Source organism: Haliotis cracherodii, unplaced genomic scaffold (assembly GCF_022045235.1).
Source record: "Haliotis cracherodii isolate W230 unplaced genomic scaffold, xgHalCrac1.p SCAF_29, whole genome shotgun sequence".
NCBI lineage: Eukaryota > Metazoa > Mollusca > Gastropoda > Lepetellida > Haliotidae > Haliotis > Haliotis cracherodii.
Window position 1 is genome coordinate 3853176 of NW_027266285.1, and position 23805 is coordinate 3876980.

Consider the following 23805-nt stretch of genomic DNA (forward strand, 5'->3'; position numbering starts at 1 on the left):
CCAACAATCCTCTCCTCTCTACCCTGATACCCAAATTATTTTTTTAAATTCAGTGAGATTTAATCACATTAAAATACACACAAGATTCAATTTTGGAAATCTCCCCTTTGAATGACCGTGGACACTACAGACATAGAGGTTATCACGCGAGTGTGTTTGGGGATGGTAAATATCCTGCATTAGGAATAAACATTGTATTTAGCGAGCCTTGGCGAGCTAAATACATAGTGTTTATTCCTAATACAGGATATTTACCATCCCCAAACACACAAGCGTGATAACCTCTTTATCATATAATGTCATTCTTTGATTCTGTGCTTAAAAATAGCTCTCCCTCTCTCACAAACATTACGAGATTTTCTGGAATGCGTGCATTAATATTTATTACGTCACAGGGTAAGTGATGTGTCAGTCGGACTGTGACAGTAGCCAATATAGCTCCAACTAAAATCTGATTCTTATACAGTACGAAGCAACATGTACGCAAAACAACAATTGTTTTTACTTGCATTTTGCGGCAATCCATCGGTCTGTCCGCTAGAGTAACTGCCCTTTGTCAAAGGGAAGCTACCCAAACCCTAGTCTTTGAGACGTCACGGCCACGTTCAGACTTTGTTGACAGTCGGTCTGTCCTATCATAACGTCAAGTACAGTCAGATGTACACAGAGTGACAAAACGAAACAAGGTAACAATTCAAACATATTTCGGCCAAATCCAACTATTTCAATTTGTGGAAAAGGTTTCAAGCCGCAGAGGTCGACAAGCACAGATATGGCTACTGATCCCGCTTGGCTGGGCCTCGTGCCCTCGCAAAATTGTTTCGAAATTTATATCTCCAAAGTTGCCAAAAGTTAAAAAATGCCTTAGCTACATCACAGTTAGACACGGATTTTCAGTATATTAGACTGTTCTTTTGATAATGATAGCAATTATCCCTTTAGTTTATCCAGATTCCCGATGGTTAATTCTGACTCGATCGCCGAATGACAAGGGCGACGCCATGTTGCTTGTAAACAGTGAAAGTAGTCCCTACTTGACCTTTGATATTTGCATCTCTATCCGCATATGACCCCAACGGATATCGTTTTTATCCGTTGGCTTTATCCTGCCGAGAAACCTACCCATTATATGATAAATGTAGATATTACACAGCTCTGTGGGACATTGACCATTGCTCAGGACTATCAACCAGTGTTTTTAAAAGGGGATTCCTTGCAGAAAGTGTTGGTAATAATCAGCGAAAATAATATTTATTCACTTCCACTTAACTATAGCCTGACAAATAATTTGTCATTCTAAGACCAGGAATCAATTCTATAAATACATGTTTTTGTATATTACAAATGAATAGAAATATACAGAGAATATTTCAAACTGTATTCCAAATGTGGACACCAGTCAATGTTGCTAGGGCTTGGCACATTCATCAATCCTGATCACACAGTAATGTCCACAATGATATATACACTACCAAACTGTCTCGGTGTAAATAGCATCACAGACCAGAGATTATACACCATTCTTATGATAGCACGGCTAGGCCAGACTTTGTCTTTTTGGTTTACATTGTTTTGGCCCAAAATTGCAGGTCAGACAGGTCCACATTGTTTTGTTTTTACATTACAAATTCAAACACTTAGTTTATTTTCACTAAGGGGGTTATTAAGAGGGGAGGGGGCATGGGACTTGTCTTAATTTGTTGTGATTTCAATATTGTAATATAAATTTCAACAAGTTTTAAAAATAGTATTTCATTAATTAATGTATACAGACAGCAAACATTCATTAAAGGAGGATTTTTTTAACATATTACTTATTTCTGGTTCATGGAATAAAAACTCGACTGAAACATCATTTACAGGTAAAAAAAATTCACATTTTATTTTTGGGGGAGAAAAAAGTCAACTTAAACTTACTACAGTGGTACAGCTAAGATCACTTTGCTGGATGAGGTGCTAAACCCTGTTCCTCAATTTGCACCCTATTCCTTCACAGAACTGTTACAGCACCATCAGTGTTTCTGCCAGACAATCATTAGCAGCTTGGTTTGGATTACTGTATAAGAATGACATGAGACTGGACTTATTTTCTGTAGTAAAGAATTGTAGAATTTGACACTCAAACCCTCCTTAACTACACCAACTCTGTCTACACACCCAGGAGAAACTTAGAAGGGACATAGGAAACCAGTGTAACGAAATCAATACCACATATCGCTAACAGTTACTGACCCCTCCCCTGATCACCAAAACATGACATGTCTAGATTGGAAGGATTAGAAATAAAATACTGATAAATTATAGTGAAATTTGAATAAGAGGCCTTTAACAAAAACAAGTTTTCCTATCATTGAGTACTTTATGGCAGGACCATGGTAACAATGCACACAGAGGAGAATATGTTATGGATCCACTCCAAATACAAGGATCCTCTTGTCCTGACATGTGGCTCCACCCTGCACCTCAGTGCTGGCAGGTGACAATCCTGCAGTCCATGGAGGCCTGGTGCATCATATGGCACATTATGTTGGCCTTCATTCATGATATGCATCATACCACAGTTTCCCCGATTTCTTCAGGGACCTGGAACAGATGGGATGAAGATCAACACTCTCAAATCATCAACTACAAACGGGCATCAGATCAACACTTCCATCATCAAAAACAGACAGGGAGCAGATCAACACTCTCCTGTCATCAACTACAGACAGTGAGGAGATTAACACTCTCCTGTCATCATCTACAGACAGGGAGCAGATCAACATTCTCCTGTCATCAACTACAGACAGGGAGCAGATCAATGCTCTCCTGTCATCAACTACAGACAGTGAGGAGATCAACACTCTCCTGTCATCAACTACAGACTGGGAACGGATCAACACTCTCCTGTCATCAACTACAGACTGGGAGCAGATCAACACTCTACTGTCATCAACTACAGACAGTGAGGAGATCAACACTCACCTGTCATCAACTACAGACTGGGAGCAGATCATCACTCTACTGTCATCAACTACAGACAGTGAGGAGATTAACACTCTCCTGTCATCAACTACAGACAGGGAGCAGATCAACACTCTCCTGTCATCAACTACAGACTGGGAGCAGATCAACACTCTCCTGTCATCAACTACAGACAGGGAACAGATCAACACTCTCCTGTCATCAACTACAGACAGGGAGCAGATCAACACTCTCCTGTCATCAACTACAGACTGGGAGCAGATCATCACTCTACTGTCATCAACTACAGACAGTGAGGAGATTAACACTCTCCTGTCATCAACTACAGACAAGGAGCAGATCAACACTCTCCTGTCATCAACTACAGACTGGGAGCAGATCAACACTCTCCTGTCATCATCTACAGACAGGGAGCAGATCAACACTCTCCTATCATCAACTACAGACAGGGAGCGGATCAACACTCTCCTGTCATCAACTACAGACTGGGAGCAGATGAATGCTCTCCTGTCATCAACTACAGACTGGGAGCAGATCAACACTCTCCTGTAATCAACTTCAGACTGGGAGCGGATCAACACTCTCCTATCATCAACTACAGACGGAGCAGATCAACACTCTCCTGTCATCAACTACAGACAGGGAACAGATCAACACTCTCCTGTCATCAACTACAGACAGGGAGCAGATCAACACTCTCCTGTCATCAACTACAGACAGGGAGCGAATCAACGCTCTCCTGTCATCAACTACAGACAGGGAACAGATCAACACTCTCCTGTCATCAACTACAGACAGGGAGCAGATCAACACTTCCATCATCAAAAACAGACAGTGAGAAGATCAACATTCTCCTGTCATCAACTACAGACAGGGAGCAGATCAACACTCTCCTGTCATCAACTACAGACAGGGAACGGATCAACACTCTACTGTCATCAACTACAGACAGGGAGCGAATCAACACTCTCCTGTCATCAACTACAGACAGGGAGCAGATCAACACTCTACTGTCATCAACTACACACAGGGAGCAGATCAACACTCTCCTGTCATCAACTACAGACAGGGAGCAGATCAACACTCTACTGTCATCAACTACACACAGGGAGCAGATCAACACTCTCCTGTCATCAACTACAGACAGGGAGCAGATCAACACTCTTCTGTCATCAACTAGAGACAGTGAGGAGATTAACACTCTCCTGTCATCAACTACAGACTGGGAGCAGATCAACATTTAACTCCCTGGCAAAGTTGTGCCAGCGAAAGCCTGTCACTGTCCAAACTGTAAGGGACATGACAAGCACTGTAACACTGGAGACACAAATCAAGAGGTTCTTGTACTTGTGAGTAGCAGACAGAAGAAACTCACCAGTATATGTCTGCAAACGATCTGTATAGTGTTTTGCATCTGTATGTGACACCATGTTTCTTGCATAGTGACTTGACGAGGGGCATCACTTTGGCGTAGTTGTGGCGAGGCATCGTGGGAAATAGGCTGAAACATACGCAAAGCAGCTACAGATTCAGGACAGTCTAAATATCCCGTCACAAATATATATATGATATCAAAATTAATTTAATCGGTAGGTTTCTTGGCACGATTAAGGCATGGAATAATGACTGTATCCGTTGGGAGTCATTTACGGATAAATATGCAAATAAAAAAGTCAGGTAGGTACAACTTTCAGTGTTTACAAACAAGCTTGGCAAAGCAATGTTGGCAAGACGCTAGCGGGATCCGTTCCCAGCTTCTATGTCTGTGCTTGATCAGGGTCTTATAGAATTTGGATTTAGACGAGATATTTTAGCTATTATCTTTTTACTGTGTGGGACCTATGACTGCATTTGTAACATCATGACATGCCTGGCAGACTCTTAAGTCGCTTCCCTTTCGCAAAGGGCAATGACTCTAGTGGGCAGACCAATGATATGTAGAGCAACTTAGTAAAATTTAAATATTGCATACATTTTCATACTTATCCTGCATTACTCCTTTATGTTTACTGCTGTTTTTTAAAAGAAAGACAAATCTGGGAGAGGTCTAGCTGCAGAAGAAGTTGTTCCAACCAGTGCCCTCACAGAGCTGCCACGTGACACAGAAGTGGGTATGAGAGCACATTAATGCTTTATAACGTAACATCTGAAGACTCCATGTGGAGGACGCACTGCAACAGTAGGGCACTGAGACAAAGTAATGCAGGACAAGTATACAAATTTATACTAATTTTTTAAATTTGTCCTGCATTACTCCTTCATGCATCTTTATCAGACAGTACAGCAGTGGGCATGCCTTCAGATGTGGTCCAAAATTATTCCTCGTTGAGGCCAAAGTAACCAAGTCCAGATAAACAGCCCCCATGAGCTCCATGTTCAAAACGGACGCAGGAGACGTCTAAGGTGTGTAGTTTGCTGCCGTAGACAGGGCCAAAAGAACAATCTTGGCAGATTTATGTTGAGTGACATGTTCCAGGGCTTTCAGAGGTGTTTTGTCCCTCGCTAAACTGTATACTGAAGCATGAGTATCAATGATTGCCTATTAAACAAGGATGAACTAGACCAGTGTTGGAGTTTCTTCAACGCAATGGATATCCAAGGCATCAGTCCTGATTGAGAGCAAGGTGAGAACTGTTAGCACTGCATCTGGAGGGATGGATGTCAATCCAACCAGATTGTCCATGTCTGGTCTCATAGACGGTGCTACAGAAGCCAATCTATCTGCAATCCAATCTGCAACTTGATTCATCCCGAGATATGTGTCCAAGTCCGGCAAGGGAGGATCACCGTCAGGAACGAAAGCTCCATCAGAAGAGTCCGAGGGGTAATCACGCTCCTTCCTATGGATGGTAGAACGGCTGCGCGAACAGCAACGTGTCAGAGATGACATAGAGCTGCGCCGGGAGGAGCCAGGAGAGGCTGAACCACATCACAATCTAGTATGAGTAGAAGGGTAGGATCTCCATCAACAAGAGGTGCCAAGGGCGCAGTTGGAGAAGGTGCCGGCAGTGCTGCTGACAAGTTAATGACAGGAAAAATCGGCAAAGCCTGTGTTGACTGACAAAGCAAAAAATACTGTTAAAAGTGGCATTAAACCCCACTCACTCACTCACTCAGATGTGGGAAAAAAGTAAAGTTGCCACCATTATGACGTCATGGCTTGGGTAGTTACGAGACTAGTTGTATGTGAAATTAGCAGTGAAGAGGACGTCGGTTCAAAATCTGAAAATTTTAGTTAGTGTGACTGAAGCCAAAATACAGGATTTATGGCAGAGATGTAATAGAGGTAGAAGTAAGAATTAAAAGGTTTCAGGTGGAACCATATTGACCACTGTCACGTCTGACTGGCTAATCACTGACCTTGTCATGTAACAATGTTTAGATACTGTTTGTGAGAGATGGAAATACTTTTTTCAATGAAATATGATAAAGAGGTAATCACACGTGTGTGTTTTGAGATGGCAAATATCCTATATTTGGAATAAACACTTTGTACTTAAAATCACCCCCTCCACAACATCCCCCCCCACACACAACAACAACAACAACAACAACAACAACAATAATATGATAGTGTAACAAAACAGCTGCACATGCTGTATGTGCATGAAAAGATAAAGTATGCAGTCTGTACCGATTTATTCTTGCTTGTACTCTGAGAGGTGGTATTTTCATAAACTTCACAAGTACCGGGTATGTATGATTCTTTTCATAAAATTGTATAGAATTCCTTTCAGAAATAACGCAATCAAATTATTTCTTATTTAATAATAGTCATCCTGAAGTCATCTTTGTCCAGGTAGACACATGATATTCCTCCCTGTAGACACATGATATTCCTCCCTGTTGACACTTGATATTCCTCCCTGTTGACATGTGATTTTCCTCCCTGTAGACACATGATATTCCTCCCTGTAGACACATGATATTCCTCCCTGTTGACACGTGATATTCCTCCCTGTAGACACATGATATTCCTCCCTGTTGACACATGATATTCCTCCCTGTTGACACGTGATATTCCTCCCTGTAGGCACATGATATTCCTCCCTGTTGACACATGATATTCCTCCCTGTTGACACTTGATATTCCTCCCTGTTGACACGTGATATTCCTCCCTGTAGACACATGATATTCCTACCTGTAGACACATGATATTCCTACCTGTAGACACATGATATTCCTCCCTGTAGACACATGATATTCCTCCCTGTAGACACATGATATTCCTCCCTGTAGACACATGATATTCCTCCCTGTAGACAAATGATATTCCTCCCTGTAGACACATGATATTCCTCCCTGTTGACACGTGATATTCCTCCCTGTAGACACATGATATTCCTCCATGTAGACACATGATATTCCTCCCTGTAGACACGTGATATTCCTCCCTGTAGACACATGATATTCCTCCCTGTAGACACATGATATTCCTCCATGTAGACACATGATATTCCTCCCTGCACTACAAAATCATGTAGGAGGGATCTAACGCCAGCCTTTTTGGGGGAGCGTTACAGGGAAAGCTTTGGTCCATATGCAGGTTGTGATAGGACAATTAACACAAGGCCTGACATGATGAATATAGAAGACTGTTGTAATGGTTGTGATGGGACAATTAACACAAGGCCTGACATGATGAATACAGAAGACTGTTGTAATGGTTGTGATGGGACACTTAACACAAGGCCTGACATGATGAATACAGAAGACTGTTGTAATGGTTGTGATGGGACACTTAACACAAGGCCTGACATGATGAATACAGAAGACTGTTGTAATGGTTGTGATGGGACACTTAACACAAGGCCTGACATGATGAATATAGAAGACTGTTGTAATGGTTGTGATGGGACAATTAACACAAGGCCTGACATGATGAATATAGAAGACTGTTATAATGGTTGTGATGGGACACTTAACACAAGGCCTGACATGATGAATATAGAAGACTGTTGTAATGGTTGTGATGGGACAATTAACACAAGGCCTGACAGGATGAATATAGAAGACTGTTGTAATGGTTGTGAAGGGACACTTAACACAAGGCCTGACATGATGAATATAGAAGACTGTTGTAATGGTTGTGATGGGACACTTAACACAAGGCCTGACATGATGAATATAGAAGACTGTTGTAATGGTTGTGATGGGACACTTAACACATGGCCAAACACAATGAATATAGAAGACTGTTGTAATGGTTGTGAAGGGACACTTAACACAAGGCCTGACATGATGAATATAGAAGACTGTTGTAATGGTTGTGATGGGACACTTAACACAAGGCCTGACATGATGAATATAGAAGACTGTTGTAATGGTTGTGATGGGACACTTAACACAAGGCCTGACATGATGAATATAGAAGACTGTTGTAATGGTTGTTATGACACAATTAACACAAGGCCAAACACAATGAATATAGAAGACTGTTGTAATGGTTGTGATGGGACACTTAACAGAAGGCCTGACAGGATGAATATAGAAGACTGTTGTAATGGTTGTGATGGGACAATTAACACAAGGCCAAACACAATGAATATAGAAGACTGTTGTAATGGTTGTGATGGGACACTTAACACAAGGCCTGACATGATGAATATAGAAGACTGTTGTAATGGTTGTGATGGGACACTTAACACAAGGCCTGACATGATGAATATAGAAGACTGTTGTAATGGTTGTGAAGGGACAATTAACACAAGGCCTGACATGATGAATATAGAAGACTGTTGTAATGGTTGTGATGGGACACTTAACACAAGGCCTGACATGATGAATATAGAAGACTGTTGTAATGGTTGTGATGGGACACTTAACACAAGGCCTGACATGATGAATATAGAAGACTGTTGTAATGGTTGTGATGGGACACTTAACACAAGGCCTGACATGATGAATATAGAAGACTGTTGTAATGGTTGTTATGACACAATTAACACAAGGCCAAACACAATGAATATAGAAGACTGTTGTAATGGTTGTGATGGGACACTTAACAGAAGGCCTGACATGATGAATATAGAAGACTGTTGTAATGGTTGTGATGGGACACTTAACACAAGGCCTGACATGATGAATATAGAAGACTGTTGTAATGGTTGTGATGGGACACTTAACACAAGGCCTGACAGGATGAATATAGAGGACTGTTTTAATGGTTGTGAAGGGACACTTAACAGAAGGCCTGACATGATGAATATAGAAGACTGTTGTAATGGTTGTTATGACACAATTAACACAAGGCCAAACACAATGAATATAGAAGACTGTTGTAATGGTTTTGATGGGACACTTAACAGAAGGCCTGACATGATGAATATAGAAGACTGTTGTAATGGTTGTGATGGGACACTTAACACAAGGCCTGACATGATGAATATAGAAGACTGTTGTAATGGTTGTGATGGGACACTTAACACAAGGCCTGACAGGATGAATATAGAAGACTGTTTTAATGGTTGTGAAGGGACACTTAACAGAAGGCCTGACATGATGAATATAGAAGACTGTTGTAATGGTTGTTATGACACAATTAACACAAGGCCAAAAACAATGAATATAGAAGACTGTTGTAATGGTTTTGATGGGACACTTAACAGAAGGCCTGACATGATGAATATAGAAGACTGTTGTAATGGTTGTGATGGGACACTTAACACAAGGCCTGACATGATGAATATAGAAGACTGTTGTAATGGTTGTGATGGGACACTTAACACAAGGCCTGACATGATGAATATAGAAGACTGTTGTAATGGTTGTGATGGGACACTTAACACAAGGCCCGACATGATGAATATAGAAGACTGTTGTAATGGTTGTGATGGGACAATTAACACAAGGCCTGACATGATGAATATAGAAGACTGTTGTAATGGTTGTGATGGGACACTTAACACAAGGCCTGACAGGATGAATATAGAAGACTGTTGTAATGGTTGTTATGACACAATTAACACAAGGCCAAACACAATGAATATAGAAGACTGTTGTAATGGTTGTGATGGGACACTTAACAGAAGGCCAAACACAATGAATATAGAAGACTGTTGTAATGGTTGTGATGGGACACTTAACACAAGGCCTGACATGATGAATTTAGAAGACTGTTGTAATGGTTGTGATGGGACACTTAACACAAGGCCTGACATGATGAATATAGAAGACTGTTGTAATGGTTGTGATGGGACACTTAACAGAAGGCCAAACACAATGAATATAGAAGACTGTTGTAATGGTTGTGATGGGACACTTAACACAAGGCCTGACATGATGAATTTAGAAGACTGTTGTAATGGTTGTGATGGGACACTTAACACAAGGCCTGACATGATGAATATAGAAGACTGTTGTAATGGTTGTGATGGGACAATTAACACAAGGCCTGACAGGATGAATATAGAAGACTGTTGTAATGGTTGTGATGGGACACTTAACACAAGGCCTGACATGATGAATATAGAAGACAGTTGTAATGGTTGTGATGGGACACTTAACACAAGGCCTGACATGATGAATATAGAAGACTGTTGTAATGGTTGTGATGGGACACTTAACACAAGGCCTGACAGGATAGATATATAGAAGACTGTTGTAATGGTTGTGAAGGGACACTTAACACAAGGCCTGACATGATGAATATAGAAGACTGTTGTAATGGTTGTTATGACACAATTAACACAAGGCCAAACACAATGAATATAGAAGACTGTTGTAATGGTTGTGATGGGACACTTAACACAAGGCCTGACAGGATGAATATAGAAGACTGTTGTAATGGTTGTGATGGGACACTTAACACAAGGCCTGACAAGATGAATATAGAAGACTGTTGTAATGGTTGTTCTGACACAATTAACACAAGGCCAAACACAATGAATATAGAAGACTGTTGTAATGGTTGTGATGGGACACTTAACAGAAGGCCAAACACAATGAATATAGAAGACTGTTGTAATGGTTGTGATGGGACACTTAACACAAGGCCTGACATGATGAATTTAGAAGACTGTTGTAATGGTTGTGATGGGACACTTAACACAAGGCCTGACATGATGAATATAGAAGACTGTTGTAATGGTTGTGATGGGACAATTAACACAAGGCCTGACAGGATGAATATAGAAAACTGTTGTAATGGTTGTGATGGGACACTTAACACAAGGCCTGACATGATGAATATAGAAGACAGTTGTAATGGTTGTGATGGGACACTTAACAGAAGGCCTGACATGATGAATATAGAAGACTGTTGTAATGGTTGTGATGGGACACTTAACACAAGGCCTGACAGGATAGATATATAGAAGACTGTTGTAATGGTTGTGAAGGGACACTTAACACAAGGCCTGACATGATGAATATAGAAGACTGTTGTAATGGTTGTTATGACACAATTAACACAAGGCCAAACACAATGAATATAGAAGACTGTTGTAATGGTTGTGATGGGACACTTAACAGAAGGCCTGACAGGATGAATATAGAAGACTGTTGTAATGGTTGTGATGGGACACTTAACAGAAGGCCTGACAGGATGAATATAGAAGACTGTTGTAATGGTTGTGATGGGACAATTAACACAAGGCCTGACAGGATGAATATAGAAAACTGTTGTAATGGTTGTGATGGGACACTTAACACAAGGCCTGACATGATGAATATAGAAGACAGTTGTAATGGTTGTGATGGGACACTTAACAGAAGGCCTGACATGATGAATATAGAAGACTGTTGTAATGGTTGTGATGGGACACTTAACACAAGGCCTGACAGGATAGATATATAGAAGACTGTTGTAATGGTTGTGAAGGGACACTTAACACAAGGCCTGACATGATGAATATAGAAGACTGTTGTAATGGTTGTTATGACACAATTAACACAAGGCCAAACACAATGAATATAGAAGACTGTTGTAATGGTTGTGATGGGACACTTAACAGAAGGCCTGACAGGATGAATATAGAAGACTGTTGTAATGGTTGTGATAGGACAATTAACACAAGGCCAAACACAATGAATATAGAAGACTGTTGTAATGGTTGTGATGGGACACTTAACACAAGGCCTGACATGATGAATATAGAAGACTGTTGTAATGGTTGTGATGGGACACTTAACACAAGACCTGACATGATGAATATAGAAGACTGTTGTAATGGTTGTGATGGGACAATTAACACAAGGCCTGACATGATGAATATAGAAGACTGTTGTAATGGTTGTGATGGGACAATTAACACAAGGCCTGACATGATGAATATAGAAGACTGTTGTAATGGTTGTGATGGGACAATTAACACATGGCCTGACATGATGAATAGAGAAGACTGTTGTAATGGTTGTGAAGGGACAATTAACAGAAGGCCTGACAGGATGAATATAGAAGACTGTTGTAATGGTTGTGATGGGACACTTAACACAAGGCCTGACAGGATGAATATAGAAGACTGTTGTAATGGTTGTGAAGGGACAATTAACACAAGGCCTGACATGATGAATATAGAAGACTGTTGTAATGGTTGTGATGGGACACTTAACACAAGGCCTGACAGGATGAATATAGAAGACTGTTGTAATGGTTGTTATGACACAATTAACACAAGGCCAAACACAGTGAATATAGAAGACTGTTGTAATGCTTGTTATGACACAATTAACACAAGGCCAAACACAGTGAATATAGAAGACTGTTGTAATGGTTGTGATGGGACACTTAACACAAGGCCTGACATGATGAATTTAGAAGACTGTTGTAATGGTTGTGATGGGACACTTAACACAAGGCCTGACAGGATGAATATAGAAGACTGTTGTAATGGTTGTGATGGGACAATTAACACAAGGCCTGACATGATGAATATAGAAGACTGTTGTAATGGTTGTGATGGGACACTTAACACAAGGCCTGACATGATGAATATAGAAGACTGTTGTAATGGTTGTGATGGGACACTTAACACAAGGCCTGACATGATGAATATAGGAGACTGTTGTAATGGTTGTTATGACACAATTAACACAAGGCCAAACACAATGAATATAGAAGACTGTTGTAATGGTTGTGATGGGACAATTAACACAAGGCCTGACATGATGAATATAGAAGACTGTTGTAATGGTTGTGATGGGACACTTAACACAAGGCCTGACATGATGAATATAGAAGACTGTTGTAATGGTTGTGATGGGACACTTAACACAAGGCCTGACATGATGAATATAGAAGACTGTTGTAATGGTTGTTATGACACAATTAACACAAGGCCAAACACAATGAATATAGAAGACTGTTGTAATGGTTGTGATGGGACACTTAACAGAAGGCCTGACAGGATGAATATAGAAGACTGTTGTAATGGTTGTGATGGGACAATTAACACAAGGCCAAACACAATGAATATAGAAGACTGTTGTAATGGTTGTGATGGGACACTTAACACAAGACCTGACATGATGAATATAGAAGACTGTTGTAATGGTTGTGATGGGACACTTAAAGGGGCACTGATCTAACGCAATTCCCCGGGACTGGTTGTTGCCTTTGTTATTGTTTTTTCCCAGTGAGTACCCGGATGTATAGCAGAAATCTAGACTAGTTCGCGACCTCTGCTGCGCCATTCGTAAGCGCATTAGTCACTTTTATGGGTTGTAATAAGGGCGTATGGTCACATTGATCAACAAAATGAAATACAGTTTTCGAGATAATAGGTAATGTAGGTATCTTTGTGAGTAGCACCGGTAATGGTGACGAAGTTTTGATAAGTCACTTGCTTGGTAATTTTGCGATTTTCGTTTACACTATTTTGACTTGCAACACAAAGTATATATTTCACCTGAGCATATGCTTTTTTTATAGTGTGTATATTTTTTTACTGTCAAATGTGTAACAAATATATTAAACGTCTAAATATTCAGTTATTTTACAAAGTGACAGAAAAACATTTCCATCTGTATTATTATGACAACGAATTCCAAACATTTTGATGTTTAATGTCATCACCAAGAGACTGAAAATGTTACGTTGAAAAGTACATTTCTAAGTTGTTTGGCTTTTAATCCTACATAATAATCTGTTGTGATGTTTGTAGGCCCTTTTGATCGTCTTGATCAATCTGGACAGATTTTTTAGCCAAAATGACTGAAATATTTACACATTCTATAAATTGCCTGAGAGAATCACATTTTAGAAATTGACGGTAATATATACACGCTTACAAAGGAAAAGACCTGTGACAACGTCTATCGCGCATTGAAGAATTTCCCAACCAAGACGTAGAGAAACAAGAACGAATCGGTTCAAATGAAGGAAAAAATGCAGATATCATAATTACAACCTACCAAATTTATGCGTTTAAGTTTTAGGCAGCTTCCTTGTTCGAGGAATGTATCCGTGAATATCCACACAAAGGAACAATATCCCACTCGTCTGCAGCTGTACAAAGAAACTTATTGGATGTCACGTGTCTCAGTAACAATCAAATATTTTAAACGATATATATCGTTTCGGGATATTATAACCCGTGTTCGTTTCTCAACTGATCGCTTGGATTGTTTCAGGTGTTTTACATAGGTGTCAAGTCTCAATGGTCGTGACAAGTATTTTCATAACGTCCACGGTTCCTTGAAATTCCATTGAGTGATAGATAACAATGATCAATCAATCAACGTATTATGAGTTAACCCTTTGAACAAAGTATGTTGTTTATACATCGGCACTTCTCGCCATGATATGAGTGTATTCCCTTTGTTTTAGTAAACCTAGACATGTAAACACTCACTCTTGACATATCCACTGCGCAAGATAACAGTGATTAATCAATCAACGTATTTTCTGTTAATCCTTTGATGACTAGGAACGATCCGTTGATTTACAAAAATAAGTAAATCAACTGATCATTCATCTCTTGCTGGGCTGCCACGTGTAATTACATAACACACATTTCACCTCACTTCAAACCTGGATTTAGATTGAATAATTACCCCAGACACAATAAATGCTAAATGGGAACCTTTGTCAGGTAATCTAAGTGGCGCTACCACTAATTGTACCTGTAATAAATTCATTAACTGAGCATCAAGTGAATGACGACAAATACACAAGTGTAGGGTTATTATACGAGAAAACGTGGATGACAACAAGGGAGTAGTAATCGTATTATCGACGCAAGCCGAAATTGCTTTCACAGCATAGATACTTTTTTTTAGTATTAAACTATAACCATCTGGGGTATTTCCAAATGACATCCGATGAGCTCCCTTGTTCTTTTTGTCTGTTTGTTTAGGCTGAAGAAATTAATTAACATGCGCCCTTTGTCGAAATCTTTATAGATCACAGTTAACCAATCAGTGTTCAAAAATGCGTAAAACAAATATTGCCTCCAGCCTCCAAGTTTATTTAGCTGTCCTTGCAGACGGTACCCCAGTCTCTGGTCACGCTCAGTTGCGTTGCGTATCATCCGGGTACTCACGGGGGAAAAACAATAACAAAGGCAACAACCAGTCCGTTAGATCAGTGCCCCTTTAACACAAGGCCTGACATGATGAATATAGAAGACTGTTGTAATGGTTGTGATGGGACAATTAACACAAGGCCTGACATGATGAATATAGAAGACTGTTGTAATGGTTGTGATGGGACAATTAACACATGGCCTGACATGATGAATAGAGAAGACTGTTGTAATGGTTGTGAAGGGACAATTAACAGAAGGCCTGACAGGATGAATATAGAAGACTGTTGTAAAGGTTGTGATGGGACACTTAACACAAGGCCTGACAGGATGAATATAGAAGACTGTTGTAATGGTTGTGAAGGGACAATTAACACAAGGCCTGACATGATGAATATAGAAGACTGTTGTAATGGTTGTGATGGGACACTTAACACAAGGCCTGACAGGATGAATATAGAAGACTGTTGTAATGGTTGTTATGACACAATTAACACAAGGCCAAACACAGTGAATATAGAAGACTGTTGTAATGCTTGTTATGACACAATTAACACAAGGCCAAACACAGTGAATATAGAAGACTGTTGTAATGGTTGTGATGGGACACTTAACACAAGGCCTGACATGATGAATTTAGAAGACTGTTGTAATGGTTGTGATGGGACACTTAACACAAGGCCTGACAGGATGAATATAGAAGACTGTTGTAATGGTTGTGATGGGACAATTAACACAAGGCCTGACATGATGAATATAGAAGACTGTTGTAATGGTTGTGATGGGACACTTAACACAAGGCCTGACATGATGAATATAGAAGACTGTTGTAATGGTTGTGATGGGACACTTAACACAAGGCCTGACATGATGAATATAGAAGACTGTTGTAATGGTTGTGATGGGACACTTAACACAAGGCCTGACATGATGAATATAGAAGACTGTTGTAATGGTTGTGATGGGACACTTAACACAAGGCCTGACATGATGAATATAGAAGACTGTTGTAATGGTTGTGATGGGACACTTAACACAAGGCCTGACATGATGAATATAGAAGACTGTTGTAATGGTTGTGATGGGACACTTAACACAAGGCCTGACATGATGAATATAGAAGACTGTTGTAATGGTTGTGATGGGACACTTAACACAAGGCCTGACATGATGAATATAGAAGACTGTTGTAATGGTTGTGATGGGACAAGCTACTCACTGGTGCTCTATCTGGTAGTTGAGATGGCCAGTGAACCAGTCGTTGAAGGTGCTGGGCTCTGCGTTGCTTGTGGTGGCCAGCTGCAGGTGCACCCAGTCCAGCTTCTTGTCGTGCTCCACCTCGTTGGGTAGATGACTCATCTGTGTGACCCACACAAACCAGTGACTCTCCACCATCCTGCCAACACAGGCAACAGTACACGACACAGGTCTCCGGCAAATTAGTAGCCACAGGAATTGTCAACAACCAGGAGTTTTACTTCCTACTTACAGGCATGTTCCACTGATTTGATTATTGGCATAATGGTTCATAGCAAAGCAGTCATCATTGCAGTGGTAAATAATCAAAGATGAAGTAAGTCATCTATTGTTTATCTGTTTATGACAAAAGATTTTATGAGACGTTTCAACAATTGTCTGATAGTTAGAAATATAGAATCACCTATTCATCTATTATCTGCCCCTAATGAAATAAATCCATCACTGGGATTTAAAGATGCAGTGACTTGAGATCATGTTCTCTTCTCATAGTTGGTAGGCTATTCCCTAAATGTAAGACAGCAGTTAGCCTGATCCATGATGGGAGGTGTGGGAAGTACCCCATGCTTTCCCAAGACTAGAGTGAGGATCACGTGATCCCTGTCACAGGTCTCAATGAAGCAGAGTGATCTGCTCTCACTATTAGTCATTGGAACTAATCAAAACTTCCTCTGGATATTGTAGACACAAGTGAAATTTGACATAAAAGTTTTCATCAAGTCAACTGCAAATAATAAACAAAATGTCCAGCTGTGTCTAAACATTCAAAACAAATCATCTCATTGATGTGAGTTTGAAAGAGTTACGTGGCTGTCCACCTTTAGAGCCAAATAATTTCAACTAAATCAACCAACGGTTACCAACGGTCCTGTATACCCATTCACTGCAGACATTGGTAACATTGTGAACTAGAACAGCTAACATTCACTGCAGACATTGGTAACATTGTGAACTAGAACAGCTAACATTCACTGCAGACATTGTGAACTAGAACAAATAACATTCACGGCAGACATTGTGAACTAGAACAGCTAACATTCACTGCAGACATTGTGAACTACAACAGCTAACATTCACGGCAGACATTGTGAACTAGAACAGATAACATTCACTGCAGACATTGTGAACTAGAACAGCTAACATTCACGGCAGACATTGTGAACTAGAACAGCTAACATTCACTGCAGACATTGGTAACATTGTGAACTAGAACAGCTAACATTCACTGCAGACATTGGTAACATTGTGAACTAGAACAGCTAACATTCACTGCAGACATTGTGAACTAGAACAGCTAACATTCACTGCAGACATTGGTAACATTGTGAACTAGAACAGCTAACATTCACTGCAGACATTGGTAACATTGTGAACTAGAACAGCTAACATTCACTGCAGACATTGTGAACTAGAACAAATAACATTCACGGCAGACATTGTGAACTAGAACAGCTAACATTCACTGCAGACATTGTGAACTACAACAGCTAACATTCACGGCAGACATTGTGAACTAGAACAGATAACATTCACTGCAGACATTGTGAACTAGAACAGCTAACATTCACGGCAGACATTGTGAACTACAACAGGTAACATTCACTGCAGACATTGTGAACTAGAACAGCTAACATTCACTGCAGACATTGTGAACTAGAACAGCTAACATTCACGGCAGACATTGTGAACTAGAACAAATAACATTCACTGCAGACATTGTGAACTAGAACAGATAACATTCACTGCAGACATTGTGAACTACAACAGCTAACATTCACTGCAGACATTGTGAACTAGAACAGATAACATTCACGGCAGACATTGTGAACTAGAACAGATAACATTCACTACAGACATTGTGAACTAGAACAGATAACATTCACTACAGACATTGTGAACTACAACAGCTAACATTCACGGCAGACATTGTGAACTAGAACAGATAACATTCACTGCAGACATTGTGAACTAGAACAGCTAACATTCACGGCAGACATTGTGAACTAGAACAGATAACATTCACTGCAGACATTGTGAACTACAACAGCTAACATTCACGGCAGACATTGTGAACTAGAACAGATAACATTCACTGCAGACATTGTGAACTAGAACAGCTAACATTCACGGCAGACATTGTGAACTAGAACAAATAACATTCACTGCAGACATTGTGAACTAGAACAGATAACATTCACTGCAGACATTGTGAACTACAACAGCTAACATTCACTGCAGACATTGTGAACTACAACAGCTAACATTCACTGCAGACATTGTGAACTAGAACAGATAACATTCACGGCAGACATTGTGAACTAGAACAGATAACATTCACTACAGACATTGTGAACTAGAACAGATAACATTCACTACAGACATTGTGAACTAGAACAGCTAACATTCACGGCAGACATTGTGAACTAGAACAGATAACATTCACGGCAGACATTGTGAACTAGAACAGCTAACATTCACGGCAGACATTGGTAACATTGTGAACTAGAACAGCTAACATTCACTACAGACATTGTGAACTAGAACAGATAACATTCACGGCAGACATTGTGAACTAGAACAGATAACATTCACGGCAGACATTGGTAACATTGTGAACTAGAACAGCTAACATTCACTACAGACATTGTGAACTAGAACAGCTAACATTCACTACAGACATTGTGAACTAGAACAGATAACATTCACTGCAGACATTGTGAACTAGAACAGATAACATTCACTACAGACATTGTGAACTAGAACAGATAACATTCACTACAGACATTGTGAACTAGAACAGATAACATTCACTGCAGACATTGTGAACTAGAACAGCTAACATTCACGGCAGACATTGTGAACTAGAACAGCTAACATTCACGGCAGACATTGGTAACATTGTGAACTAGAACAGATAACATTCACTGCAGACATTGTGAACTAGAACAGATAACATTCACGGCAGACATTGTGAACTAGAACAGATAACATTCACTGCAGACATTGTGAACTAGAACAGCTAACATTCACTGCAGACATTGTGAACATTGTGAACTAGAACAGATAACATTCACTGCAGACATTGTGAACTAGAACAGATAACATTCACGGCAGACATTGTGAACTAGAACAGATAACATTCACTGCAGACATTGTGAACTAGAACAGATAACATTCACGGCAGACATTGTGAACTAGAACAGATAACATTCACTGCAGACATTGTGAACTAGAACAGCTAACATTCACTGCAGACATTGTGAACTACAACAGCTAACATTCACTGCAGACATTGTGAACTAGAACAGCTAACATTCACTGCAGACATTGTGAACTAGAACAGCTAACATTCACGGCAGACATTGTGAACTACAACAGCTAACATTCACTGCAGACATTGTGAACTACAACAGCTAACATTCACTGCAGACATTGTGAACATTGTGAACTACAACAGCTAACATTCACTGCACACATTGTGAACTACAACAGCTAACATTCACTGCAGACATTGTGAACATTGTGAACTACAACAGCTAACATTCACGGCAGACATTGTGAACTACAACAGAACGTACCTGACGAGCATGTAGAACCAGAAGGTCCCCCAGTGCCCCAGCAAGGGAGAGTACACCCACGACAGCTTCATGAAGAACAATGTGGTCCACATCAAGTCCTGCACAACAACATTTCCACTTAGTGATCACCCTAGTTAGTGAACATGCTCACCACATCCCCACTCAGTGAACCCAATCACAACATCCCCTCTCAGTGAACACAATCACCACAATCCCATTCAGTGAACACAATCACCATATACCCAGTCAGTGAACACACTCACCACAATTCCACTCGCTGAACACAATCACCACATCCCCTGTCAGTGAATACAATCACTACATCACCTGTCAGTGAACACTCACCATAACCCCACTCAGTGAAAACTATCACCACATACCCAGTCAGTGAACACAATTATCACATTTCCAGTCAGTGAACACAATCACTACATCCCCTGTCAGTGAACACTCACCATATACCCAGTTAGTGAACACAATTATCACATTTCCAGTCAGTGAGCACAATCACTATATACCCAGTCAGTGAACACAATCATCACATACCCACTCAGTGAACACAATCACCACATCCCCAGTTAGTGAACACAATTATCACATTTCCAGTCAGTGAGCACAATCACCATATACCCAGTCAGTGAACACAATCACCACATACCCAGTCAGTGAACACAATTATCACATTTCCAGTCAGTGAACACAATCACTACATCCCCTGTCAGTGAACACTCACCATATACCCACTCAGTGATCACCATCACCACATACCCAGTTAGTGAACACAATTATCACATTTCCAGTCAGTGAGCACAATCACCACATCTCCATTCAGTGAACACAATCACCAGATCCACACTCAGTGAACACAATCATCACATCCCCACTCAGTGAACACAATCACCAGATCCACACTCAGTGAACACAATCACAATAATCCCAATCATTGAACACAATTGCTACAATCCAAGTCAGTGAACACAATTGCCACAATCCCACTCAGTGAACAGAATCACCACATCCCCAATCAGTGAACACAATCACCACAACCCCACTCTGTGAACACAATCACCAGATCCACACTCAGTGAACACAATCACCATAATCCCAATCATTGAACACAATTGCCACAATCCCAGTCAGTGAACACAATCACCACATCCCCACTCAGTGAACACAATCATTACATACCCACTCAGTGAACACAATCATCACATACCCGCTCAGTGAACACAATCATCACATACCCACTCAGTGAACACAATCATCACATACCCACTCAGCGAACACAATCATTACATACCCACTCAGTGAACACAATCATCACATACCCGCTCAGTGAACACAATCATCACATACCCACTCAGCGAACACAATCATCACATACCCACTCAGCGAACACAATCATTACATACCCGCTCAGTGAACACAATCATCACATACCCACTCAGTGAACACAATCATCACATACCCGCTCAGTGAACACAATCATCACATACCCACTCAGCGAACACAATCATTACATACCCACTCAGTGAACACAATCATCACATACCCACTCAGTGAACACAATCATCACATACCCACTCAGTGAACACAATCATCACATACCCACTCAGTGAACACAATCATCACATACCCGCTCAGTGAACACAATCATCACATACCCACTCAGCGAACACAATCATTACATACCCACTCAGTGAACACAATCATCACATCCCCACTCAGTGAACACAATCATCACATACCCACTCAGTGAACACAATCATCACATACCCACTCAGTGAACACAATCATCACATACCCGCTCAGTGAACACAATCACCACATCCCCACTCAGTGAACACAATCATCACATCCCCGCTCAGTGAACACAATCACCACATCCCCGCTCAGTGAACACAATCACCACATCCCCACTCAGTGAACACAATCATCACATACCCGCTCAGTGAACACAATCATCACATTTCCACTCAGTGAACACAATCATCACATCCCCACTCAGTGAACACAATCACCACATCCCCGCTCAGTGAACACAATCATTACATTTCCACTCAGTGAACACAATCACCACATCCCCGCTCAGTGAACACAATCATCACATTTCCACTCAGTGAACACAATCACCACATCCCCACTCAGTGAACACAATCACCACATCCCCACTCAGCGAACACAATTACCACATACCCGCTCAGTGAACAGAATCATCACATTTCCACTCAGTGAACACAATCATCACATACCCACTCAGTGAACACAATCATCACATCCCTACTCAGTGAACACAATCATCACATACCCACTAAGTGAACACAATCACCACATACCCGCTCAGCGAACACAATCATCACATCCCCGCTCAGTGAACACAATCATCACATACCCGCTCAGTGAACACAATCATCACATACCCGCTCAGTGAACACAATCATCACATCCCCACTAAGTGAACACAATCATCACATACCCGCTCAGTGAACACAATCATCACATCCCCACTAAGTGAACACAATCATCACATCCCCACTAAGTGAACACAATCATCACATCCCCGCTCAGTGAACACAATCATCACATCCCCACTAAGTGAACACAATCATCACATACCCGCTCAGTGAACACAATCATCACATCCCCACTCAGTGAACACAATCATCACATCCCCACTAAGTGAACACAATCATCACATCCCCGCTCAGTGAACACAATCATCACATCCCCACTAAGTGAACACAATCATCACATACCCGCTCAGTGAACACAATCATCACATCCCCACTAAGTGAACACAATCATCACATCCCCACTAAGTGAACACAATCATCACATACCCGCTCAGTGAACACAATCATCACATCCCCACTAAGTGAACACAATCATCACATACCCACTCAGTGAACACAATCATCACATACCCACTCAGTGAACACAATCACCACAATCCCAGTCAGTGAACACAATCACCACATCCCCACTCAGTGAACACAATCATCACATTTCCATTTAGTGAACACAATCATCACATACCCACTCAGTGTACACAATCATCACATACCCACTCAGTGTACACAATCATCACATACCCGCTCAGTGAACACAATCATCACATTTCCATTTAGTGAACACAATCATCACATCCCCGCTCAGTGTACACAATCATCACATACCCGCTCAGTGAACACAATCATCACATTTCCATTTAGTGAACACAATCATCACATACCCACTCAGTGTACACAATCATCACACCCCAACTCAGTGAACACAATCATCACATTTCCATTTAGTGAACACAATCATCACATACCCACTCAGTGTACACAATCATCACACCCCAACTCAGTGAACACAATCATCACATTTCCATTTAGTGATGGGACATGTGACTGGAAACTGGTTTGATTTTTCATGAATGTATCCGACATTTCCCAGAGTTTTCCCCCAAACAAGACCCTGCCATACAGACAATGTCAAGTTGTATCCAATTCTAATAATAACCATCAAGTTCATCATGTACAAAAGCGGTTTTATG

General features: G+C 40.7%; 1 protein-coding gene across 1 annotated transcript in view; it reads right to left on the reverse strand.

Moving 5' to 3' along the window:
* Nucleotides 1-261: 261 nt before the first annotated feature.
* The window catches only part of LOC139473483 (fatty acid desaturase 2-like), a 36616-nt gene continuing 13072 nt past the window's right edge, over nucleotides 262-23805 (reverse strand). The window contains exons 7-10 of the mRNA XM_071256085.1: nucleotides 20265-20362; nucleotides 16649-16825; nucleotides 4340-4465; nucleotides 262-2583 (exon numbers count right to left, since the gene is read on the reverse strand). Coding sequence (XP_071112186.1) covers nucleotides 2535-2583; nucleotides 4340-4465; nucleotides 16649-16825; nucleotides 20265-20362 — 450 coding nt within the window. The 3' untranslated portion in view covers nucleotides 262-2534. The remainder of the gene's footprint in view (nucleotides 2584-4339; nucleotides 4466-16648; nucleotides 16826-20264; nucleotides 20363-23805) is intronic.